We start from the raw sequence: 26626 nt of genomic DNA, 5'->3' as shown, positions 1-26626 counted from the left end.
CTATTTGAGGAATCAAACTGTTTCCAAGGGGCCCACACTCACTAGCATTTGGAATTGGCATTATTTTTTTTTAAAGTGTAGTTGTTCTAATAGATGTATGATGATATTCCACTGTGGTCTTAATTTGTACTTCCTTAATGGATAGTGATGAACATCTTCACATGTGCTTTTTTGCCATCTGGATATCCACTTTGGTAAAATATCTATTCATTTCTTTTGCCTATTTAAAAATTTATGGCCCAGGATACAGTTTATCTTTACACACACACACACACACACACACACACACCAAGGATACTTTAAAATTATGTGTATTCTGTTGTTCAGAGAAATATTTTGTAAATATCTATTAGACCAAGTTGGGCTTTTCTATATCCTTGCTGACCTGTCTAGTTGTTCTTTCAATTGTTGAGAGAAGGATGTTGAAGTTTCCAATTTTTATAATTGCAGATTTGTATATTTGTATATTTGTATTTGATTCATTTATTTTAAATGTCAGTTGTTAGATACATTGGCATATTGGTTTATGATGTCTTCTTGACCTTTTTAATCAATTGTCTCTTTTTTCCCTAGTAATTTTTATAATTATCTCTTTTTTAATCCCTAGTAATTTTCCTTGCTCTCGATTCCACTCTATCTGTAATTAGTCTTTTGATTTATTATCATTATAAACAACACTGTTCTGTCTTTGCAGTCATCCACAATTATTATAATTTCTTGGTTAGAGGCTTTTGACTACTTGTTTTTAAAAGCTTCGGACTATTGAAAAATTGCCCTGAATAAATTTACTGCCTCATTAAACACTTGGACATTATCATCTGAAGATATAAATTACAATTATAAAGTTATAATTATAAATTAACAATTATAAATTAATGACAGGTTTTCCTAACTTGATGTTAGAAAATACAGAAATAACTTTGTGGAGTTGGAGGTCCTGGTTGGTGGATCTCTAAATGACGTAAATTCATAAATCAAACATAGGGACATATGCATATTCTGAGAGCAGCAAATGCCAGTTGCAACATCCATAAGAACTGGGAGCAGTTGCCCTTAGGAGCTGGACGGCCCGGGTGGGATAGGATGGGGTGGATGATTGGAACACTTGGAAAGGAATGGCGGTTTTGTATTCAAGTTCCCTGTAGCACATTTTTAAAAATTATGTCAAGGTATTAGTCATTTTGCCTTTACAAGTGACATTTGGTTATTGTTGTAATTTTCACTTAAATTTATTATCAACTTCTATAATCCTGTAAGCCTGACGCCAAGTGTAAGCTTGGGGCATTGACTAACTCCCAAGACTGTGCAGGCTGACAGGTCAGGTTGTCCTCAGAGCAAACTACAACTCCCAGGACTCCACGAGCCTAGGGGTGGTCCTGGCCGAGGCCCGGACAGAGGAGCCCGCGCCTGCGCACGCGTACAGGCTCCCGCGCTGGGCTGGCCAGCCGGGCAGGCGCACGCCGGTACCTGTGAGCCGGCAGCTGGCGGCTGACGGGAGCGGGTGGCAGATCCTGGTTCACTGCCTGGGCCGCCCCGAGTTGGATGGGCGGCGGCGGCGTCGTGGGAGAGCCAGTGAAGCAGAGGGGCCGCCCGGACGCGCAGCCCGGGCTTCAGGTGAGGCGCACGGTCGGGGCGGGCGCGGACCCCGCGACCCGGCTGAGGTTTGGAGTGGAGGGTTCGGCCCCACGACCTCCTGAGGAAGGGACTCGCGGGGTGCCGGGCCCTGGAGTGAAGGCGAAGCGTTAGACGCCTTCGGGAGCCCGCGAGTTTGCCAAACGGAGAAGTGACGTGTGTGCGGACTGGAGGAGGCGCGGGCGGTGGGCGGGGCGGGGGAGGGTCCTCCGGGGCCCGGGGGCCGTGGGTAGGGCAGGGACTGTCCTGCCTCAGCCCTTAGCTCGTGGCGGGCACTGGCAGCCGGTCCTCACGCCCTTTTCCTTTGGGAAGGATGGTACGCATTTAATGCGGGTGTCGCGGAGCCAGGCGAGGTGCGTGGAGCGGCCCTGGGCCGCCGGAACTGTCTTTGAAGGCAATACCTGGGCAGGCCTGCAGCTGACCCCGAGTCCCTTGGGCTCAATAGGACATCAACCGAGAAATCAGTGGTAAGAGCCTGCTCTGGCCTTACAGTGCCAGTGTAGCCATGATGGAGGCACCCCAGTGGGCTCATGTGTAGTAACCCGTCTCCTGGTCACTGACCAGACTTCATTGCTGTTAAAGTATGGGACCCTCATCCGGAGCCCTGCAGCAGGTGGTGAGCAACCAGTGTCCACTTACTTTATGCCAGCCAGCTCTCAGAGCTTACTCTTAGGAGAAATGGCCCCGCATGGGAAAAGAGGACTTAAGCTTTATGGAGTGAGCTTGATTAGAGTTCAGTAGCTAAGAGCACAGACAGACCAGGGTTCGTTCACCAAATGTTTATGGTTACATGTGCTGGACATTAAAAATTTGGCTCATTTACTAGCTGTGTGCCCTTTACCAACTCATTTATCCTGTCTGATCCTGGTTTTTTTTTTTTTTTTTTTTTTTTCCTCTGTAAAATGGGGATGGAATACCTTCATCACAAGGTTGCTGTGAGGATTAAATGAATCCTCAAGCAAGTTTTCAGCCCTGGATCTGGAACAGTGTGAGTGCACAGCCAATGTCAGCAGCCATGTTTGCTATCGATAGAGTGTTAGAGGTGAGATTGAGACCCAGGTTTGTTTTTACTGGAACTAGTTGCATGGATCTTGGAAATTTTTCAATTCATCTTTTCACATTATAGATGAGGGCTCTGAATCCCAGGTGGTAGCAGAGTCAGGAAAGAACATAAGTTCCCTCCCCTCATCCTTAGAGAGGCTAGCACTTCACAGCCTGAGTGTTGAGTCCCTGTGGGAGGAGAGGAGGGAAGAGTGGAGATCCTCAGCAGAGAAAAGGACAGGGTACTTGTTACTGGGTCATGGTGGCCTTTTGAGCATCCTGATAACCTCATTGTGTTGCGATATCAGGGCAGCTTCGTGTGTTTCTAACTGGCCTTCTGCTTGGCAAGTGCTTGCTTTGAGCCTAGCTTCAGAAAATAGCAGTAATAGGCTGGGTGCAGTGACTCACACCTGTAATCCCAGCAACTCAGGAGGCTGAGGCAGGAGTATCACAGACAAGTTCAAGGCCAGTGTCTGCAACTTAGTGAGGCCCTGTCTCCAAATAAAATTTTAAAAAGGACTGGGGGTATATTCTAGTGAATGTTAAGCTCACCAGAAAATTAAATTACAAAATGCCTCATTCCCCAAGAGGCCTCATCAATCTCAGCTTGCTTGTCAGAGGTATACTCTCCTCCAGGATCTGCTGATCATATAATTCCCAGGGTTTTTCAAACTGGATGACATAATGTTGTGAAAGGAAGAATCCAGAGATATCATCCTGGGCTTTGGAAGCAGACTTGGGCTCAAATCCCAGCCCCACCCCCCACACTTAATAGGAACATCCTTCCTTGAGTGTGAAATGGAATTAATAACACTTACTTTAGGTGGTGTGTAGTAGGGGGTCATTGAGATCTTCCATGTAAAGCGCTTAGCTTGGCATAGAGTAAGAGCCAATAAATAGGAATTGTTATATTACTATTATTGTTAATATGATGAGAATAATTGTCAGGTACTGTGCTTTGCTTGTGTTGTCTCTTTGAATTCACAAAGCCAGAACCTCCTTGTGAAGTGGGTATAATCCAGTCTGTTTTCCAGAGCAGGAAGCGGAGGCCTTGGAGGGTTTGAGGATTGGCCTGCCACATAGCTAAGTGACAGGTGAGGAACTCAGAATCTGGCATCTCCAGTCCCAGAACTGGTACCATTTAATCCTTCTGTTCCTCTGCCCATGATTTTTGCCATTCTTGAAGCCAATCTGACCCGGGGCAGCCTCCAGTGCTGCAGCAGGGGGTCTCCTGGCACCACTTGCAGAGCCCTGCAGCCTGGCTGCGCCTGTGTTTCCTCCTGCTGATGGATGAGTGGCAACACCCAAGGAGGGCATCCCCTCGGTGAGTTCAGGAGGAGGGATTAGGAGGAGGCAAACCCTGTGGCCTCTCATCACAGAGCCATAGGGTGGGTGTGGCTGCAGTCTGGCTGAGACCTGGAAGGCTTGGTTATGAGAAGAATACCCTTGTTTCGCTGCTGGGACATGTCAGAGCTGCATGGTTTGTCTCTGGGCTGATCTCTGTTTTGAGAAGAAGGCAGCTTTTGAGCATTAGGTATGAGAGAAGGACTCAAGAGCCAGCTGGCCATCATTTTCATTCTTGCTGCCTGTAAAACCTCACACTACCTCTCAAAACCTCTTTTGTGAAATAAAAGAGTTGGAGAAAATCATTTCTAAGGGCTCTTTTAGCTCTAAAAAGTGGTGGTTTTGTAATTGTATATTGATGCTGTGACCATCTCAGCACAGCACCAGGGCACAGCAGCTGGGACAATTATCACCCCGGTGTGTTACCTAGACTCTCCTTGGGATGAGAGAATGGCCACAGCTCCCTAAGCCACCTGCCACAGCCTGGTACTCTCGCTGCCTGGCTGGAAGGGGAGTAATTACAGCAAGAAGCCTTGGGTTGCTAAGCTACCATCTATGGCCTGTGGATCTGTGTTTCCAGAGCCATCCACACCTACTCTGCCCTTGAGTAATAAAAGCTTACTGCTCTGAGGTCTGTCCTGCTTCTCGGCCACTGATTATTCTTTCAAGTCCGAAGGACAGATGAACACACTTCTGAAGAACAAGGCGAAGATGCCTAAAGTCAGAGGCAGGTCCTAATCCTGGTGCCTCTGAGACCTTAAGCAAGTACTTAACCCTACTAAACCTCAGTTTTCTATTATCAAAAGAAAATAGAGGGCTGGGGATATAGTTCAGTGATAAAGCTCTTGCCTAGAATGTGCAAGGTCCTGGGTTTGGTCCCCAGCACCCTCCAAAATAAATAAATTAACTAATTTAAAAAGAGAAAAAGAAAGTGGGGGAGAAATATTTGTACCTGCATTGGAAGGCTTTTGTGAGGCTTAAATGAAATAGGGCATGAAGAGGGCCTAGGATAGTGTCTCAAACATATTCCTCTCTGCCACAGAGGCCAACAATTTCTTTTCCTTAGCTCTCCTAGACAGGGAGCAAGCTTTCCATTTTTTTCTGGCTTCCCATATCTTCACTGGTGCCTAGCTAGTACCCAGCATCTAAAAGTCAGGTTTTTCACTCTGCCACTTGGGACTGCTGTTGGTACAATCTTATGCTGTTTTGGTCTTTTTTTTTTTTTTTTTTTTTTTGCTTCTGTGACTGAAGGATCTGACCAGAACAACTGTAAGGAAGAAAAGTTTGAGGGCTCATGGTTTCAGATGTCTTAGTACATAGAAGGCCAGTTTCATTCCTCGGGGCTCGAGGTGAGGCTGAACATCATGGCAGGAGAAGGTGGCAGGGGGAAGCAGCTCACATCAGGAAACAGAGAAACTCCACTCTCCAGATACAAATATATACCCAAAGCCATGCCCCATTTCCCACCCTACCACTTCAGTTAATCCCATCAGGAATTAATTCACTGTTAAGACTAAGGCTGTAACTCAATCATTTCTCCTCCAAATTTTCTTGCATTGTCTCCCATGAGAGCTTTTAGAGGACATTTCATATCCAAAGCATAACATATGCCAAGAGTTTGTCTCTTTTCTCCATCTTGCAAAACATAGAAGAGGTCCCCTCTTCTATTGAACACAATAAGAATTACCTGGAAATTTTATTAAAACTTCCTGGGACCTACCCTCAGAGAGACTCTGGTTCAGTAGGTCCATATTTCTAATATCCCGGGTGATGCAGATACTGCTGGTCTTGTTTAGGAGGACCCCATGACCAGCATTTCTCTCCCCTGTGCAGAAGCCCTGGCAGTTTGATCTTGTTTTGCTGGGCCATTTCCAAGCAGGGGATCACTGACCCCGCCCTGCTCAAACAGCCCTAACCTTGGAGTTCTGCTGCCTGCCCATGGCTTCTCTGTAGTCACTGAAGCAACCCTCATGGCTATGCTGGAGCAGGGCAGGATATGGGAGTTGGTGAACCTGCATTCCATGCTTCTGCTTGGACGCCGTATCACATATGTCACCCTCATGCACACACGAGTCCTCACAGATATAAAGGGTTGTATCTCACCCCTTTGGAGCAGCCTCACTCTTGTCATCCAGCCCATCAGAGGCTTGAAGAATGCTGTGGGTCTAGTGGCTTCCGTTCTCCAGGGAATTTGCCCTCCTCCTCTGAGCATTCTGTATAGTGCAGGTTTCTTGATCTTTCCTCATCCTGGCTGCCCCAAGGTGAGTCTCTCAGAAAGAGCCACATAGAGCAGGTCATCTGAATGGTCGAGTGGATAGGCTGATTCCTGACAAAAATGCATACTCTGAACTTGATCATAAGGAAACATCAAGACAAACCAAAATTGAGGAACATACTAGAAAATAACCATCTTTGACTTAAAACTTGCCAAGGTCATAAAAGTCACAGAAAGACTGAGACAATGCCCCAGATTAGAAGGGACCAGAAAGATGTAATAACTGGATGCCATGCTTCATCCTTGATTGGATTCTGCACCAAAAAATAGAGACCATCGATTAATAATAGTATGTCAATATTAATTTCCTGAATATTCTTATTCTTTAGAAATGCTAAAGTGTTAAGAGCTAAAGAGGCAAGATGTCTCCAACTTATTTTTTAATGGTTCCGAGAGTTTGTAAAGAAAGACTACTAGAACAGTGTGTCAAATTAGCAGTTGGTGACTGTGGGTAAGAGTGTGGGAGGGGTTTTTTTGGCACTGTACATGCAACTTTTTGGTATGTTTAAAATTATTTCCAAATGGAAAGGAAGAAAAGATTTCAGACACTCTAGCCAGCCTGCATGGGTTCTTGTGTAAACTTGAGCAGCTTTCTGACCTCTCTGAGCCTTGGTTTTACCAACCATACAGTAAAGATTGTCACAGAACCCTGCTCCTAGAGTCTAGCCAGTGGATACTAGCCACTAGCTATGATTGTAACATCACTGTTAGGAAAGGGAGGAGTCAAGGGTGACGCCATGGTGATGAGACCAAGGGAAATCCCAAACTGAGGCCTGTCACCTCCCTCCACTCAACAATGCTGGGCCCCAGGCTTCCTGGTCATCTGGCAGGGACCATTGGTCATCTGACCACAACAAAGCTTTACCCTACAGGGGGCTTCAAGTGATCAGGTGAGCCCATCAGGCTCCACTGGAGAAACCCAGGTCTCCAGGCAGCTTCATCTCTTGCTGTCCATGGTACTGCCCAGACCTGTCTCCCAGCCTGGGTCCCAGGTTCTACCTGTCTGCTCATTGAATTGCACATGGCTTTGGGCCTGGCTGTCACTATCTAGGGTGGAGAAGAACCCCCATGACATGGAGGCCTCATGTCTTACTGGGCAGATGGGAGAACTAGGCTCAGCAGTGACCGCAAAGGACACATTTATAGTAATCATTTCCAACCAGACACCTTCAAAGCATTGCACCCTCTCTCCAGGTCACCTCTCTGGACAGTTTTGTGCTAGAACCTTATGTATTATATACACTTCTTCAAATTTCTTTGTGGCTGCCTTATGCCTTCTTTAGAGGGTGTCTTCTTCACTTTTCCCTCTTGCACCAGGCCCTTGCATTCTGTGTGCGCAGGGTTGGGGTCTGAGCTTTCCCTGTATGAAATTGTTTTTTGTTTTGTGTTGTTTTAACTTGTAGTTTCGCTTTGAAGACTTGGCACATTGGGTTCTGTGACACCTTTGGTGAGCCCCATGATAGGCTGTCTTCTTTCTCTTCCCATCTACGTCCCTTTGTGTCACCTGTAGTGCTGCCCTGTGACTCCAGAGAGGACAAAACAGACAGATTTAGCTTCCAGTTGACCCACATGTGCCAAGCAAAAGCCAGATGATTCGACAGACTGTGTGGTGAACAGAAGTTTGCATCATTCCAAAGTGGAACACTGGTGAGAGGGACACAGGCCACAGCAGGGAGGCTGGGCTCACCTCCAGCTCAGCAGAGCCTTCTGCCTCCTGCGCAAGCTGGGCTTATCCTCATGAGGACTGACATCACCCTTCAGCAGAGTCATGGGCCTGAATTCCACTAGGGCTTTCCCCTTGAAAGGCATTCGAAACCCATTCCTGTCTCCAGATTGGAGTTTGCTTTGCTCTTTAATCTAAAGCAAGGAGGGGCTGGAGATGTAGCTCAGTGGTAGAGCACTTGCCTAGCATGTGTGAGGCCCTGGGTTCTATCCCTAGCACTGAAGAAAAACAACTAACTAAACTAAAGCAAGGAGGTATTATCCTTGTTAAGGTTTACAGGTACCACTCAGAAGCTGTCGACATTTAAAGGATAAATACTAAAAAATGCTAAAAAATCTGATCTCTGGTACATGTGCAAGTTTATCAACAGCATCCGATTAATGTTTAATTGTGGTACACATGTTGTTACTACATCTTCCATGTATATAGTTTATTTGAGGGCTCATGGTTTCAGTTCTGTTATCCAACTTCCGGTAACAGAATGAGGGGGAGGTATGAGAGACCATCCTAAGGGCAAGCCCAAATTAGTGAAAGTTGTTGGCTCCTTATGAACTCAGTGTATGAGACACATCCATGAAGAACCCAAAGCTTCCGTAGTTTAGCACTTGTATATTCAGGTTGCATTTAGGATAAAACCACTTTGTAGTGACAAAATAAGATTCTGTCATTTTCAATTATAAGCCCTTTAAAGTCTAATTGCTATAATGTTAATAAAACCATGCCAGTTCCCTGTCTGGACTGGACCCTGCTGGGTTGTCTGTAAGTCTGGGTCTGGCAGGTGCTGGCAGAACCCATTCTCTCGCCTTAGTCCCTATGCCTGCATGAGTGGCCAGTGAACAGCTGTTCCTGTCAGACAAGCAGCTGGGGACCAGGTGCAGGATTCAGGGCTAGCAGGAGGGGGTTTGCCTTAGACTAGAGCTCACAGGCAACACACCTGTTTTTACCAGCAGCAGTGAGGCCTGCAGCCCAGTCCTTGGGCCTGAAGGTGGTCTCCACTCTCTTTATATAGTTGCTGGAAGTTATGGATTAGGACATTTCACATTTTAAATGGATTTCTGGCTTCTCTGGGAAAATTTAGAGTATATTATTATAGACTAAAATGTGATATCCCCCCCAAAAAAATTCATATGTTGAACCCCTAAGCCCAGGTTATTGTATTTGGACATGAGCCCTTTAAGGAGGTCTGTTCCTGGGTCTGGCCAGAGCACCCCAGAAGTGGACCCTGCACCCAATGCTGGTTGACCAGCCTCAGATGGCGAGCCCCTGCAGGCAAGCAGCCCCACCCCGCTGTCCAGCTTGCATTGTCTCTGCAGATGTGGCAGCATTATTGGCACTGTGCTGCAGCACCTCTTAGAACAGATGGGTCCTAGAAAGGAGGATTCACTTAGTCTAGGGGAATCTGATAATATTCAGCTGCTCTGGGAGCTGAGTACACTGGGTTATGGGGTAGGGGCGAGTTGGCAGTATCCTCTTTCTGCCTCAGTTTCTAAGCAGCTTTTTAAAGCATGATTTTAATATCTTGTTTATTTCTTGTGTTTTTTCCCCCCAAGAGAAAGGAAAACAATCCTTGCTGTGTTATGCTGTATCCTGGCTAAGCCACTAAGCTCTTTGTTCCTCATGCCTCTTGGATCCTAAATCCGGTACCTGAGGTGGAGGAGGCTGGGAGTGGTAAGAATGGTGACCATTAGAGTACCCTGCACTACTTTTACCATGGAGCACTGAGAAGATGAGGTCCCAAGTGGGGCCTGGGCTGTCAAGTTTTGCACAATACTTAGGATCCATGTCCAAATCCTGATTTCAGTCCATACAGACTAAGGAATCTGGACAAGTTTATTTAGCTTCTCCCAACCTCTGTCAAATGGGATAATAGAAATAGTGTCTGTCTTTTAATATTGTTTGAGGATTAAATGAGGAAATGAATATATTGTTTTTAGTATATTGTCTGGGACATAATATATTGGAGGTGATGGTTCTGGTTATTTTATGTTGCAAACTGCTCAGGCTAGGAGGAATTTTTTCTGCACCATCTTAATAGGATGGAGCCATCTTAACAGGAGAAGGTCAAGAAGTCATTGAGAGACTGAGCAAACCTGGAAGTCTATAAGTGTGCCCCTGTCCCCAAAGCAATTGGGGGTCCAGTCCCTTTAGGAATTGATTTGAAGCTGTATGGCTGGCTTGGTTCTTATTTTCCTTTTATTGTTAATTTTAGAAACACTAATGGCAAAACAGTTATGGCAGCTAATGGGTGCTGAGGCCTGCATTAGAGTCTTTCCATGCCTTAACCTCATTTAGTCCTTGGAATACTCTAAGGAGGTGATTATTCCCATTGTACAGATGAGGAAGTGAAGGAACCAGCCCATATCATAAGGCCACTTTACCCCTGAGTCTGAAGGCAGGCAGCTGTGTGTAAGGTCTGTGGCCAGGGAAGAACCCCTGTCTGCCAACTTTGGGGGGTGGGACTTGAACCTACTTGTAGCCTTCCGTGTACCCTGGTGCCCGCTCTTAGCCCAGACCAAGCACACTAAGATGTTGGAGATCTGCTGGGTTTTTCCAGTTGCCTAGCAGACTGTTTATACCCACCTGACGGTGGTCCTCCTCAAGGGAGCATTATGGAAGCTCTGTGGTACATCGAAGCAGGGGAGGGGTCGTCAGATGAGGAGTTGGGCTGGCCCCACTGAAGACGGAACACCATAGCCTGTGTGATAGAGGGCTCTCCCGACATCTGTGGCCCACCTCGGCCCCAGGAGCTCAGATGCTCTCTTCATTACTGCTCCACAGCACGTATTCCCTTCCTATCTGACAGCTGGATCATATCAGGTGTTAAAGGTGGCCTTGCATCTCCTCTGTCACAGTGAGAACCTTGAGGACAGGGATGTCATTGTTCATTTTCGTATCTGGCACATACTCTAATTTAGGCCAGTACAGAACCTCATTCCCCCATTCTCTTCTTGTCCTCCTAAGTCTCTGGGCTCAGTTTCACAGAAAAAATATATACTGTTTACTCCGCCCCCTTAGCTTCTTGTGTAGTCAGTGGGAAGTCAGGATAGCTTGCCCTGGCCCTCATACTGCGCTTCCCTTTAGGGCAGGTACAGCTGTGCTGGCTGGCATCATTCTGCTTGGCTGGTAGCTGTGCCGTGCTGGTTATTAAATAGGTTCAGAGTCATGCATATCCACACTGACTGATGCCTGTTGTCAGGAAGCAATCTAAAAACCTTTGCCATGTGAGACTCAAGGGCACGGCTTTCCACCCCGTGCCCCAGCAGATATTTTCAGAAGAAATTTCCTTTGGGGACCTCTTCAGAGCTTGGCTCCTTGCTGGAAGATGGAAGATGGGAACTCAGGCACATGCCTGTTTGGTGTCCTGATGTCCTTAAAGGGAATTTGTGGTTGACTCAGCATAGGCATCGAGTCCTTCCCTTGCTCCTTACCTCTCCTGGAAGGAAGTGCCACTGCAACAGACCAGGCTTTGTCTGGGACAGAGTAACACAGCAGGAAACATGAGACAAGGGAGGTCTGGCTGTGATTTTCAGACTCCTCCCCTCCTAGGTCCCCCATGTGGTGGTGGGAGAGGTTTCCTGAAAACAACACAGTTGAAGCCGTTGATGCATCTCCCAAGTCCAGTGGGGGAGATCTTTGCCATGTAAGGAGTCTATTTCCAAAGAAGACAGTTTTACATTCTTACCCCCAAGCAGAGAAGTTACCACTGAGGTCATTTCTAGTGAAGAATGGAATCCATATTTGATTCTGTTTAAGTATCTATTAAGTATTTCAGGAATAGAATCAAGATTTGCATTTGTCCTTTTGAGCATCTCTTCACCCCCAGCCAGGCTTGCTTTGAAATAGCCCCCAACGTGAGACATCATTGGGAAAGGCAGCAGGGACCCCTGACCTCCTTTTCTCACTTTGTACCTCCTGCCTGGTAAAGACAAGTCCCCTCAGCCAGCAGACAGGACTAAGGAGAATCCTTGGGCAAAACAATTACATCTCTTGCATGTAGGGTAAAATGGGAAATTTGAGTTATTTTTTTAAGCCCTGAACAGTTAAAAAAAAAAAAAAAAAATGGATGTGGAGTCCATTTTGCATAGGCAGATTTTTTTTTTTTTTTTTTTTGTATGTTTTGACGTTTTTTGCTGGGGAGGTGTGTTTACTGGGGATTAAGCCCAGGGACAGTTAACTACTGAGCCATATCCCCAGCCCTTTCTTTATATTTTATTTATAGACAGGATCTTGCCAAATTGCTCAGGGCCTTGTTGCCAAGTTGCTGAGGCTGGCTTTGAACTTAGAGTCCTCCTGCCTCAGGCTCTCAAGCTGCTGGGATTACAGGCATGGGCCACTGCACCCAGCTTGGTGTTGACTTTTATGTTCAGCTGTCCTGGCCAGGGCAAGGTTGGCAAACTTTGTTACAGCACCTTTCATGGCCTTGCCTAAACAGGAAAGGGACTGTCAGACTTTTCTTTTCCTCTGTATGGAATGGCCCATGTCAAAGACAACTCCATCCCATCCAGATCCCATCCCACTGCAGCCCTGGGATGGATTTTTAAAGCCCAGAAGCAATTGTGTCTTTTGCTCCTAACAGGCTACCAGACCTTTGTGCTCATCTACAGATCAGGGGTGGGTGTGGTGGCACACAACTATAATCCCAGCTACTCAGTAGGCTAAGACAGGAGAATCACAAGTTCAAGGCCAGCCTGGGCAGTTTAGCAAGACCCTGTCTTAAAATTAAAAAAAAAAAAAAAAAAGTGCTAGGGATGTAGCTCAGTAGATTGCCAGGGAGAGAGCACCCCTGGGTTCAGTGTTTCAATCCCCAGTACCACCAGGAAAAAAAGAACCAGCATAGGTTTTCAGAAGGAGCCTCATGATTGACCATGACTGGATTCCTCTCTACAGCCCTCAGCTCTAACAGGTAGCACCGGTAAATGTGTGGAGTTGGGTCCTGGACTGTGGAAATGCAGCCCAGCCTCAAGCCTCCCTCTGGGTGAGAAATGGAGATAAAGTGAACTGCCCTGCTGAGCAGCAGTGTGGTGAGGCATGTGTGTGTGTGTGTGTGTGTGTGTGTGTTTCTCCCCAGGTGTGCACTGAGCTCTTTACATATACAGTAGCTGCCACATCTGCAGTCAGATGTGGCAGCTACTGTATAGGGTGGATACGGCCCCACTGCTCAGAAATGATTTCGTTGGGAGAGGGGATGAAAGGCAGCAGGTGAGGGGCAGGCTCTGCTTTTGAGCTTTCAAGGGCTCAGAGGAAGCATGTGAAGAAAAATGAGCTTCTTTTTTTGGAGTGGGAGGGAGGTCCTTGTCACTGCAGAGCAAGGTTCTTTGTGATCTGGCCCCTGCACCTGTTACAGCAGAACCAGATGAAAAAGTGGGCATGAAGGCCTTCAGTCAACGAGTTCTTGCACTCTGTCGCTGTTGCCATGGGGAGGCTCCTGGCTCTTGGCTCATGGAGTTGCCTTGAATGATTAGTCAAACAGCAGGACCAAATAGCATCTGTTGGATCAGCCCAACCACACTCCAGTCCTGCAGAAGGCAGCTGCTTGGCCCCAGGTCCTTCTCAGTCTCCAAGGCCAAGGATGGCAATCTAAATTCTCTCTCATGGTCCTTGCCTCCCTGCCCTGTTGTCACCGAGTCTAGCAGCCTCTCCAGGCTCTGGTAACCTCAGGAGCAGTGAAAACTGGTCTGGAGAAAGGGAACATCATTGGGCCTGTTGCCCAGTAAGCAGCTTGGCCCAGTTATTTTCCCCATTTTGAATTTTCTTCCTAGAGAACACTGTACTTATTATCCAGGAGCACTTTGATGCAGTGATGGGAAAGGCCTGTTTATCTTCTTTAGGGCTGGGGATCTGATTGCTGTTTGCTTCCATCTGTTATCTTTTGCCTGATCCTTCAGTTCCGCTGGCTTATATAGGCTGCAGTGACTTGATGGGTGTGGGGACACTCAGGGGTGTGGGAAAGACTGGAAGGACTTTTTGGTGACCATTGACTGCCCAAGTGCTTGTTGCCTTCCTGCTTATACCTTGGCTACGTCACAGCAGGTCCATGTGTCCCTGCAGTGCTGAAATACAAGCACATCTGTGCTATTTAGGATTTCAAAACTGATTCTCAAACAAGGATTCAAATGCAGGTGGATTTTTTACTAGGTCCTGATAAGCAACAGGAGCATGGGGAAGTGAGATAAGGAAGAAAAGCAGTCGGAATGTGTGGATTGGGACCACAGGAGCCCCCCTGTGTTGGTGAAGCCTGGGGGCCAATGGAGAACAGCCTCAAGCCGCCCCACCTGGGGAGGAGGGGCGTGGGATGTTTGTGCCCCAAGTCCCATCATCACACAGCAGCACAGGGTGCCTGCTTCACAAGTTGTGAAGTTTGTTGAAGCCCAGGCAATCCAACCCTCAGAGCCCACTCTGTTTCTAGCAAAATGTTCATTTCTCCATCACCTGGAAAGCTTTCTTCCTGTTCCTCACCTTCTGCCCTTGGAATAGGTAACTCGGGAACCTCAAGTGCCCGGTCTTGATCTGTCCTGCCTTCTGACAACACCATGCTGGCAGAACCTGAGGGTGGGGTGGGGGACTTAGCATCTAATGTAGAAACCTCTTCCACTGTCCAGCCGTGACTCAGAGACTAGTCTTTGCTACCCACCCCAGGTTTCCAGATTCTGTGAGCTTTGCCCCATGGCCCTGAGCTCAGTTATTGGCTGGGCTTGGCCACAGCACACACAGCCAGCCAGGTTCAGAGGAGGACCCTGGCCCCCTTCCTGCCTGTGGCCCCTGCCCCACATTTCCACCTGCTCCCAAGCCTGCCTTGGGCCACAGGGATACCCAGGAGAGGGGCAGATGGGCAGAACAAGTACAAAGAGGTCAGGAGTATCCAGGGCCTGGGGGGTCCATTCAGGCTGGAGGTGGGTCTTCCCTTTCTACTTTCCTCATTTTCCCGAGGGTCTTGCTTTCTGATATTCCATGAGTGTGGCCGTTTTAGCTTTAGCTTCTGTTGGAAGCCGTTCTTGTCTAATCAGAGCAAAATGTGTGTCAGCTTGGGCTACATGCAACTGCCTCTCATCTTTCTAGAGAGGATTTTATTTTTTCTAAATATTAATTTCTTGTCTCACCACCAGAATTATCATTTTTAATAATGATTCATTTAATGATTGCTTCCTTTTAATCTTTCTCTTATGTTAACCCATCTCTTACATACAGAAGGGGGCCATGTGTAAAACCCCATTATCATTTTCCACAGTGAGTATCCTCCTGCCAGTTTCTGCCCGGGACTTCTTTTTGTGCTGGAGTATTTTAAAATACGTACATATCACTTCAGCTAAAGAGACTCACGTTCTCTGGTTTCTTCAGTCGTCTGACCATTTCTATAACCTTTTTTTTGCAACAATTTTAGACTTGCAGAAAAGTTACAAAAACCAGTCACCCAGCTTCCCCCAGGTGAACCTGTTACATGGACAGAGTAGAATGATCAGAAATAAGACATTCACACAATGTGGTAACTAAACCACAGACCTTATTCAAATTCTGCCCATTGCCCCCCTCAGGTCCCGTTTCATGGTTCAGGATGCAAACTAGGATTCCACATTGATTTTTGTGGCCCAGTCTCCATGGTCTCCTCCCCGAGACAGCTCCTTGAGGTTTTCCTTATCTTTCATGACCTTACTGCTGTTGAAAGAACTGACCAGTCACTCAGTAGACCTTCCCTTGATTTGTGTTGAATATTTTCTCGGTGAACTGGCCAAGGTTCCACACTGGGAAATTCAGACTGAAGTGGGTAGTTTGGGTGGAAAACTGCAGAAGTGAGGTCCCCTTTTCACTGCATCATGTTGGGGACTTATGATGTCTGTGTGTTCCAACTGGCAATATTGACTTTGATTACTTGGTTCTGGGATTTCTGCCAGGCCTTGCTCCTATAGTCTCCATTTTTACCTTTGTAAGTAACATGTCTCTCGTGGGGCGAATTTCCTATTTCTCTTTATACTTTTCTCCTATGCAAATTTCCTATTTCTCTTTATACTTTCACCCACTAATTTTAGCATCTATCAGCAGATCTTTTCGGCGACTGTCATTACTGTGCTATCTGCCAAATGGTGACTTTTCTATTTCTATCATTGCTTTTACATTTATTAATTAGAATCCTGAAAGGAAGATCTGTCCCTTCTTTTCATTCAATTATTCATATCAATATTGACTCATGGATATTTATAGTGTTCTACGGGTTATAACTCATTACTATTACTTTTTAATTTTGTTACTCAGATTATCTCAGGTTTCTCTACTGGGAATTCTTTTAGGTTGGCTCCTGTATCTTTTGCTGTGTCCCCACTGTTTGGAGCACTTTCTTAGATTCTGGCACTATGTGTATGTTAAGTCAGCTTTTTGTCACTGTGACAAAATACCTCAGAAAAACAACTTTAAGGAGGAAAGATTTATTTTGGCTCACGGTTTTAGTCTGGTCACTTGGCTCCATAGTTTCTGGGCCCGTGGTAAGGCAGACATCATGGCAGTTGGGGGTGGCTATGTAGTAAAGCAAAGTCAAAGTTGCTCACCTGATGGTGGCCAAAAGCAGAGGAAGAGAAAAAGGAAGGGGCTGGGGACAAGATATAGTTCCCAAAGGCACATCCCCAAGGTGCCACTTTGTTCAAGCGGCTCTACTCCTACAGTTTTCACTACCTCCCTAATAGTCCATTCAACTATGAATCTACACATGGACTAATCTCTATTAATGAGTTTGCTTTTCCAAGATCATCTGTATCGCCCTTGCCCTCCTTGGAATCAGCCACTTCCCCAAGGGGCCCTGGTTCCTTGTAGCAGAAAAAGGTGTTTAGAAATCGACACTGGATATGGTTGTGCTCATTGCTACAGTAGTGCTCTTGCTTTCAGACTCTCCCAGGAGACAGAACTAGGGACTGTCCATAGGGTAGTATGTGATCACAGGTGTCCTAGCTGTCCTTCCTGCTCATTTTCTTCCTTGTCATTCTGTCTGAGTTTTCAATTCCCTGGACCATATTTGAGCTGAGGACTTCAAAGTGGTCTCATCACATCCTGGTGAGACTTTCTCTTCCCTGACTTTGCATTTCCCTGCTTACCCCCCCCCCTTTTTTTTTTTTTTTTTGTACCTTCTCTTATTTTCTGTTTTCCTCTCCTGAGCTTAAGGGTGGATGAGCTCTCTCCTTGTGTCCACTGCTGGTTCCTGACTGTCCAGCTGAGATCACATCTTGTACAGAGTCTCTCTCTTCTGAGCAGACTTGATACTCTCCAGGCCATGGTGGCAGTAAGGAGAGCTGGTTCTTGTGGCAGGACCATGGACACTGATCAAAACTGGTCATACATCAGCAGTTTAATGTGGTTCAGATCCATAGTAATAGTTCTTGGCTAGTGGGACTGGATGGAGAATTTGCAGTTGAGGACGTGTATATTTGAGAAGGCACATGCAGTGGCATGATTTTACATCAGGAAACAGATAAACAGGTATAGGTGCAGATAGAAAATACCAACATCAGCTTGATAAAATCCCCTGGGTTTTAGGGGCAGATGTTAAAGAAGAGACTCTCTTATTACTGAGACTCTCAGGGAAAGATGTAGACTAATTTGAGGCATGAAGGTGTGTGTGTGTGTGTGTGTGTGTGTGTGTGTTTAACCAGTGGGTACATGGGTTTGAAAAGATTAGGAAATACTGAAGTTTAAAGTCACTTTCTCACCCTCAGGTACTGGGCTTGTAGAAACTCTCCCCTGAAGATGAACAGGGCTGACCAGAAGGTCAAAACTCTGCAAGAAGGTACCTGTGGTACCCTAGCCTCTCACCTCTTGGCTGAACCAGAAGTTCCCTGCCCTGCAATCCCTCAATGCAGAGTGGGACCCACCAGGCCCTCTGCTCCCTCTTCTGTGTCCATAGCCTAATTCCCAGGCCATCTTCTCCCTTGCTAAGAGGGAGACACACTGAGCCGGTAAGCTCCTAATTAGCTTCTCTGCCTCTAGGCTGCTCTGCTCGAAGATCTGTAATAGCTTCCTATTGCCAAGTTCAAGTGCCTTGAGCTGGGACCCAGCCTTTAACATTGCTCTTAGCTGCCTTTTCTAAGCTTCCGTCCACTGCTTCATTGTGGTCTGCTCCAATCCTGACTGGACTGTTGGTCTCCCTCTTCCTTTTCACCCTTGAGATCATATCCCTGTGTTCCTCCTGAGAGCTCCAGGAAGCTGCCAAACCAGGACTCTTCCTCAAGGAGTCAGGCACTTGCTGCCTGTAGGTTTCCCTGGAGCCACCTGCACCATGACACTCAAGTTGCCCTAGTCTTCCCTACCAGCAGCCGGCACCCTGGTGGGAAACTACAGCTCCTCTCTGGCCCACAATAAGTATTTTTTTTTATTCATTTTCATTTCTCATGCAAAAGTTTCTTAGGGAGAGGGCTTCATTTACCCACGTTAGAAGGGTCACAGGGAAACTGATGCCAAGTAATTCCCCCTTGCATTTGCTGCACACTGTACACTACATTTGCAGAGATGCTCCCTTGGTGCCAGTCACAATGCTCTTTTCTGTGAGATACCAAAGCCCCATCGTAGCCTGGCTTCAAGAACAGTAAGAAGAATTGCCTCTCACAGCAGGAAGGCCAGTGGTGGGGCTGGGGATGCGCCCAGGGTCCACTGTGTCTCTCCTGCTGTGCCATCCTGGGCATTCTTTGTCCCCAAGTCTGTTTCCATATGGTCAGCAGGTGACTGTCAACAGCCACGGGACAATACCTTCTTTGTTCTGTTCATGGGTGGGAATATGGACCGTGACTCCTTCCCCTTGGTCCTAGCCTGGCAGTGTACCACACTGGGGTCCGCATCTGGCTCCGGGAGTGTGCCCTGTGCTGGAGCCGTGTCTGGAGCTACAAAGTCGTGGATTCTCTGAGTCTCGTGGGGAGCGAGGGAGGGGTGGCTGTCTGCAAAGACAGGGTTGTGTTAGGAAAGGGAGGATTTGGAGTGGATGCTGGGTGGATCAGCAGTGTCTTCAAGATTGCTGATTAGTGTCCCTGACCTGAGTGCCCAAGAGGCAGAGGGTCGCCTCTGACCTGCACCCAACGTGCTATAGTCAGCATAGCCAGTGACATTTGCTGTCTGCTCTCTACCTCCATCTTCTTTGGAAAGAATCTTCTTCTTAGGGTTTAAATCCTTTGTTTCCAATGATGGTGATACAAAGTGACAGTTTCTGCCTCAGCACTGATCAGCTTTTGCTGGAAATCAGATGAAGGCAGCCAAGCGTGTCCAAACTATTTCGAAGTGCCAAATTCTCTGCGGCCCTTTATTAACCATGAAGGTGCCTCAAAACCTCTCTCTCTCCTCCCCGTTATATACTTCACTTGTTAGGTGGAACCTAACTGAATGAAATTGCTATTTTTGCACATCAAAATTGGCCCAAGTATTCATGCATTCATGTTTCAACCTGTATATGAATCCTGACCTCTTCCACAGCCCTGGGAGGAGGGTGCTGTTCCACTTATTTTTACTGTCAAGAAACCAGAGATCAGAGGAAAAGGCCACCCAGTAGGTCAGGGAGCTGGAGTTTAATCGAGTCATGTGGCTTTCTATCTTCAAGCTTCCCCAGACAGCACACACCCTCTTCTGGGGGCTGCCTGCCAGCAGGAGTGCACCAGGAGGTCGGTCAGCTGGTTTGGGACCCCATGTGATAACTGATTGATTAGTGGACCTTTAGGTTTGCTCTTTCAGAGACACGGCTGTCTGTTACACTAATTTGTGGAGTCAGCTCCCTGAGACATGTTCTGATGGTCCCTGGCCAAGCCAAGGTGGCAGGGATGGCACAGTGCTGGCAAGGAGAGGACTCCAGAGGAATCTCAGAGCAAGCTTCAGGGAATGGAGCAGACCTGCTCTCCATGGCAGAGAGGTGCCCAAGACTGTTCAGAGTACCCAGTGCCCACCTCCTCCTTGTGGCATGGGGCTGGGCCGGAGGCCTGGATTTGGGCCACTGCCTAGTGGCATTGGGTGTTCCTCCTCATTGCAATCCCCTTGAGGGTCATGGACCCTAGGCCCCCGCCCCAATGGTGATGACACCTCCCTCCAGTCAGAGGTCAGTGGAAGTCAGCTGAGGAAACTCAAATGCCACTTCAGAAGTCATGAGACGCTCCATATCCACCTGGCTAGGGTTGGCAGAGGCCAGGTAGGGATCCTGGACTTCAGTCCCCACTCCAAGGAGAGCCCTTGTCACCCTTCCTCCAGCAGCACAGCTTTAGCAGAAGCCTGCTAAAATGGAATACTTAAATAAGATCCAGAATATCGTCACATGAGACTTCCAATGTCCAAATAAGTCTCAGAAAAGAAATAAGATATAAAAAACTAAATGCTTATTTGAGAACTAAAATATACAGCAACCAAACATTTTAAATTATTGGATGGACTCAGGGAGGCATGGCAAAGACAGAAAAGAATCAGTGAACATCAAAGACAGAACAACAAAATACCCAATCAAGCCACACATGGTGGTCCACACACCTGGAATCCCAGCAAATGGGAAGACAGAGGAAGAGGATCACAATTTCAAAGCCAACCTCAGCAACTTTGTTATTTTCTACTTTAAGAAAAATCTTACTAAGCCTGGGTTGTAGCTCAGTGATAGAGCACCCCCAGGGTTCAATACCCAGTACTGCAAAAAAAAAAAAAAGGGGGGGGGGATAGTAGAAGATAGGAAAGACAACAGAATACAACAGACACTAGAATGACAGTATGTAAAAACGTGGATGTGTAACCGATGTGATTCTGCAATCTGTATACGGGGGAAAAATGGGAGTTCATAACCCACTTGAATCAAATGTATGAAATATGATATGTCAAGAGCTGTGTAATGTTTTGAACAACTAATAAAAAAAAAAAGAATTCAGTCAGGACTGGGGTTGTGGCTCAGCGGTAGAGCACTCGCCTTATAAGTGCGAGACCCTGGGTTCAATCCTCAGCACCATATACAAAAAAATAAAAAATAAGCAAGTGAAATAAAGGTGTTGTTTCAACTACAACTAAAAAAATCATTAAAAAAAAACAAAAAATAATTCAGTCAGAGCCACAGAGAAAACATACTGAGCCTCAAAGGTCTATGGGACCATAAATTTTGTAATCTATCACTGTGATTGGAGACCTAGAAGAGCAGTGTGAGACTGAAAAAAAAGCATCCAAAGAAATCATAGCTGAAAAATCCCCAAATTTGTTGACAGAAACCTACAGATTCAGGAATCTGATGAACCCCAAACAGAATAAACCCAAGGAAAGACATGCTGACACTCCATAATCAAAATTCTGAAAACCAAAGACAGAGAAAAAAAAATCTGAAGAGCAGCAAGAGACAAGTAGTACTTGACCTCCAGAGAAAAGCAACCCAAATGACAGCCACTTAACCCGCAATCAAGGAGACCAGAGGAAGTTCTTTATCACTTTTCAAATGTTGCAAGAAAAGGATTGTCACCCTCCCACCCGCCACCTCCCCAGATTTATACCCAGAGAAAATGTCTTAGGAGGAAGGTGAAAGACATTTTCATTTGAAGGAAAACCAACGGAACTTGTGGCCAGATCTGCCTGAAGAGAATAAAAAGTTCAAAAGAGAGAATAGAGTGACCGAAGGAGAACAGGAACGTCAGAAAAGAAGAAAGAAGCGCAAAAGTAAAAATGGATAAATGTAACAGACTATTCTATTCCTCTTGAGGAAATTATATTTAACAAAAATTGTTACATTGTCCAGTATGGGTCCGGATGTGTGTAGAGGAATCCTTACTGTCATTACCTGATAAAGAGGGGAGAATAAACCTGCATGGAGGTAGCATTTCTGTATGTACTCAAAAGGCAAAATCAACTAGCAGATTGGCAAGTTCGTATGTACAACGTAAGACCTTGGAGAAAGCACCACAAACTACACCAAGAGGTATCCTCAGAAACACGGTAGATGGTAGACAAGTCAAAATGGAATCCAAGTAGTGCATAAGAAGGTAGGAAAAGAGAAACAGGAACAACAAAGCGGTTGCCTAAGCCACACGCCAGACCTACTGAATCGGGACCTCTAGGCTGGTGCCAGGTTATGGGGATTTGGGCATACGTCCCTGGGATCCTGATAATTAGCAGTTTGAGAACCTCTGGTGGAGACTAGTATTTTTTAAACAGTAAGTGGCCAAACCTATTAGTAGGTTGTAAAAATCAATTAAGATGATCATGGCCAGCCTTTTTTTTTTTTTTTTTTTTAAGAATAAGAAAAAAAATACTGGAGTGCATTACACTTGAAATTGGTGGGGGTGTGGGTGGGGGGCATTATATAACAGATTTGTGTGTGTGCTCAATCCTTGAATGAGGGTAGGTCAGAAGAGATTGTCCCTCAGGAATGTCCTTCAACCAGTGCTGGACAGGAGCTGATAGACACACATCTCAGCTTTCCCCAAGCAGTGGCCAGCTCACCAGTGTACCCGGTATTGACTCACTGCCTTTCTCTGTCTCACTTCCTACTCTCCTACAAGTATTTCTCAGGATAATTTCTCAAACTGTTTGGACTCAAATCCTTCTCTGCCTCTGCCTCTGCCTCTTAGGGGACCTAACCAAAGACACTTTTTCTTTCTGGGTAAGATTGCGCTTTGATTCTTTTGAATGTCACAAGGTAGACATTGCATCTGAAGGTAGCTGCAAGGGAATAAAGGGGCGGATAGAGCCTCCCCAGGGAAGTGGCAGTACATACCACCCATGCTGCTCCTGTGTTGCTGAGGGGGAGCTGCTTCGACCGTCTGAATAGTCCTGATCCCCAGGACAGGTGTGATACCCTTTCAGTGTCACAAAAAAAGGAAAGTGAATGCCCATCCCAGCCAAGCTTCTCTATAGGTGTGGGGACCTCATTATGCAAAACATTGGTCAGTGGTGACACCCAGATATATCCTTTTATCAGATCACAGAGGAGGGTGAGTTTCTACCCATTCTTCTCCAGAATTCTGAAAACCAGCAGGAGTGATTTCTAAGGGAGCTTTAAGCAGGAGCAGAGGTTGCCTGATCTGCCCCCTGGGCGTCCATGCACGCGTCTCTCAGAAGGGGTTTTGGTGTGCAGCCTAGGAACAGTGCTCACAGGGCTTCAGTGCCATTTGTTCTCCTGGTGAGGAGCATTATTACCTGACATCTAGGAATGTCAGGCCCCTCCAAGGCATTTTCCCCATGGCCTGCCAATCACACAGACCTTGGTAACTTTGGCCGCATCAGTGTTTTGTAAACAGCCCCAGAATTTCAGTGACATGATAATAAGTACTGCTCGCCCTGATGTCCGCATGTTGCCATGATTGGGTTTGGCTGATGGCGCTGCTGATCTTGGCTGGGCTCACTCAGGCCTCTGGAGGTCTACTGAGCAGGTCCAGGCATGAGTGGAGTAGCTCTGCTACACACTTCTCATTCCTTTGGGGCCATTAAGTTAGCCTGAACACACAGCAGTAGAAAGAGGCCAAGTGTAAAGGGGCCAAGGCAGTCCTAGCACCTTCCGCAACCTTTCATTAGATTCTGCCTACTAACATCTCACTGGCCAGGTCCAAGATCAGGTGCAAACACGCCTACTGTACCTGCGGGAGCCATGGGCTAGAGTGGCTCTTGAACAACAGTCTATTGTTGCAGCTACCCGTGTTCACAGTGGTTACAAAGACCCAGTGCTATAGCAGGCATACAAAGCCTAGTGCAGTGCCTGGCACATAGTGGGAGCTTGTCATGACTCTGGACTGACTGCGTCAACTCCCTTTCCTTTCTCTACCCCTGCAGGCTTTCCTGATCCTTGGGGCACCCACAGGGATGGGTGAGGCCCACCTGACCTGTGACACCTCCCAGCAGCCATCATCTCACTAGGGCCTCACGGTGGCATTAGGATGCACCTCTCAGCGGTGTTCAATGCCCTCCTGGTGTCCGTGCTGGCCGCAGTCCTGTGGAAGCATGTGCGGCTACGTGAGCATGCGGCTACTCTGGAAGAGGAGCTGGCCCTGGGCCAGCAGGACCCAGAGCCAACGCTGGCACTGAGGATCGACTACCCAAAGGCTCTGCAGATCCTAATGGAGGGCGGCACCCACATGGTGTGCACGGGCCGCACGCACACCGACCGCATCTGCCGCTTCAAGTGGCTCTGCTACTCCAACGAGGCCGAGGAGTTCATCTTCTTCCACGGCAACACCTCCGTCATGCTGCCCAACCTGGGCTCTCGGCGCTTCCAGCCCGCCCTGCTGGACCTGTCCACCGTGGAGGACCACAACACCCAGTACTTCAACTTCGTGGAGCTGCCCGCCGCCGCCCTGCGCTTCATGCCTAAACCTGTGTTCGTGCCCGACGTGGCCCTCATTGCCAACCGCTTCAACCCCGACAACCTCATGCACGTCTTCCACGATGACCTGCTGCCCCTCTTCTACACCCTGCGGCAGTTCCCCGGCCTGGCCCAGGAGGCCCGGCTCTTCTTCATGGAGGGCTGGGGCGAGGGGGCACACTTTGACCTGTACAAGCTCCTCAGCCCCAAGCAGCCACTCCTGCGGACCCAGCTGAAGACCCTGGGACGGCTGCTGTGCTTCTCCCATGCTTTTGTGGGCCTCTCCAAGATCACTACCTGGTACCAGTATGGCTTTGTCCAGCCCCAGGGCCCAAAGGCCAACATCCTTGTCTCTGGCAACGAGATCCGTCAGTTTGCACAGTTCATGATGGAGAAGCTGAATGTGAGCCATGCTGGGGCCGCCCTGGGAGAGGAGTACATCCTGGTCTTCAGCCGCACCCAGAACAGACTCATCCTGAACGAAGCAGAGCTGCTGCTGGCGCTGGCGCAGGAGTTCCAGATGAAGACGGTGACAGTGTCCCTGGAGGACTACACCTTTGCAGATGTTGTGCGGCTGGTCAGCAACGCCTCCATGTTGGTCAGCATGCATGGGGCCCAGCTGGTCACCGCCCTCTTCCTGCCCCGGGGGGCTACTGTGGTTGAGCTCTTCCCATATGCTGTCAATCCTGAACACTACACCCCCTATAAGACGCTGGCCACGCTGCCCGGCATGGACCTCCAGTATGTCGCCTGGCGGAACGTGATGCCAGAGAATACAGTCACACACCCTGAGCGGCCCTGGGACCAGGGGGGCATCACCCACCTGGACCGGGCCGAGCAGGCCCGTATCCTGCAGAGCCGTGAGGTCCCCCGGCATCTCTGTTGCCGGAACCCCGAGTGGCTCTTCCGAATCTACCAGGACACCAAGGTGGATGTCTCTTCCCTCATGCAGACCATACGGCGTGTGGTGAAAGGCCAGCCAGGGCCACGAAAACAGAAGTGGACAGTGGGCCTGTACCCAGGCAAGGTGCGGGAGGCGCGATGCCAGGCATCGGTGCAGGGCGCCTCGGAGGCTCGCCTCACCGTTTCCTGGCAGATCCCCTGGAACCTCAAGTACCTGAAGGTGAGGGAGGTGAAGTACGAGGTGTGGCTGCAGGAGCAGGGGGAGAACACCTACGTGCCTTACATCCTGGCCCTGCAGAACCACACCTTCACCGAGAACATCAAGCCCTTCACGACCTACCTGGTGTGGGTCCGCTGCATCTTCAACAAGATCCTCCTCGGACCTTTTGCAGACGTCCTGGTGTGCAGCACGTAGCAAGCAGGTCGCCGCCAGGCCCCAGGGAGGGTGGCTTCTCCAGCTCTGTGTCCCTGAGCCCGCTGATCCCGCTGTGGCAACGTCTAGGGTTGACTTGTTTATTTATTGAGCAGGCCTGTGTCCCTGTGTCGTCTTATCGCACCTGGGTCTGGTGTTCCCAGGGCTCCTCTTTGTGCTAGAGAGATGGGCCCCCACCCCCTTCTGCTGGCCTGATCATCCATACCCTGGAGAAGTTCCTGGGCAGGAGGGGAAGGAGGAAGGACAGTAAGAATCCTAGGGAACTGCTTTGGCTAAGTGATCTTCTAGGTCCTTTGGGTTATGTCCAGGCTTCTGGGAACTGAGTAACCACCGAGTTGTAGGTTGGGTGGTCCATCAGCTTCATTGAAATTCACCTGCAGCCCAGTGAAGGGTGTTTGGAACAGTCATTAAATGATTATAAACATCTTGGTCACGTCTTTTCATTGAGTAGTAGGAAGGGGGTTGGTAGTCCTTCAATCCTGATTGTCAACCAAGGAGATGTGACAGCGGGAGAGCATTGGGACTGTGAAGGGAGCAGACTGGAGAGAGCTCATCTGCCTAGCTGGATTCATGCCACCTGTGTTGTGTATGTGGGATAAAGCCCAGAAGTAGGTGGGAGAGGGCGGTGGTGAGACGAGCATGGCCACCAGGAGTTTGTCTTAGACTCAAGACATGGGTAGACATAGCTGGCGTCAGTTCTGTTAGGATGGAGGACAGTTCACTCATCGGGGTGTGACAAGCAGTTTTCTTCCAGTGGAGTATCCTCACCTTAGTCCACTGTGCCCCAGGTGACCACTCAAGTGTGAGGATACCGGGTCCACCCCAGAAGCCCCTTAGGAGCCAGTATAGTGTCCACAACCGACAGCCATAGATCCCAGGGTTCTTCAGTGGACGGGCTCGGTTCTGAGTGTGATCGCTCTGAGGGAAGCCTCATGCAACAGTGGCCCACCAGATACCAGCTTCTCATCTTTCCAGCCCAGCTGTGGTTTTTAATCCACTTTCCCCCATCAGTAG

At 47.9% G+C, this 26626-nt stretch overlaps 1 protein-coding gene across 1 annotated transcript; it reads left to right on the top strand.

Annotated features, from left to right (window-relative positions):
* The first annotated feature begins 1446 nt into the window (after nucleotides 1-1446).
* Pomgnt2 (protein O-linked mannose N-acetylglucosaminyltransferase 2 (beta 1,4-)) lies at nucleotides 1447-25676 on the top strand. The gene is made up of 2 exons (XM_076869499.2): nucleotides 1447-1614; nucleotides 23748-25676. The coding sequence occupies exon 2, from the start codon at nucleotides 23852-23854 to the stop codon at nucleotides 25592-25594; it is 1743 nt and encodes a 580-aa protein (XP_076725614.1). The 5' UTR covers nucleotides 1447-1614; nucleotides 23748-23851; the 3' UTR covers nucleotides 25595-25676.
* The last annotated feature ends 950 nt before the right edge of the window (nucleotides 25677-26626 follow it).

This window comes from Callospermophilus lateralis, chromosome 1 (genome assembly GCF_048772815.1).
Source record: "Callospermophilus lateralis isolate mCalLat2 chromosome 1, mCalLat2.hap1, whole genome shotgun sequence".
NCBI lineage: Eukaryota > Metazoa > Chordata > Mammalia > Rodentia > Sciuridae > Callospermophilus > Callospermophilus lateralis.
Note: the sequence above shows the minus strand (reverse complement) of the source record. Positions and strands in the feature narration are given on the sequence as shown.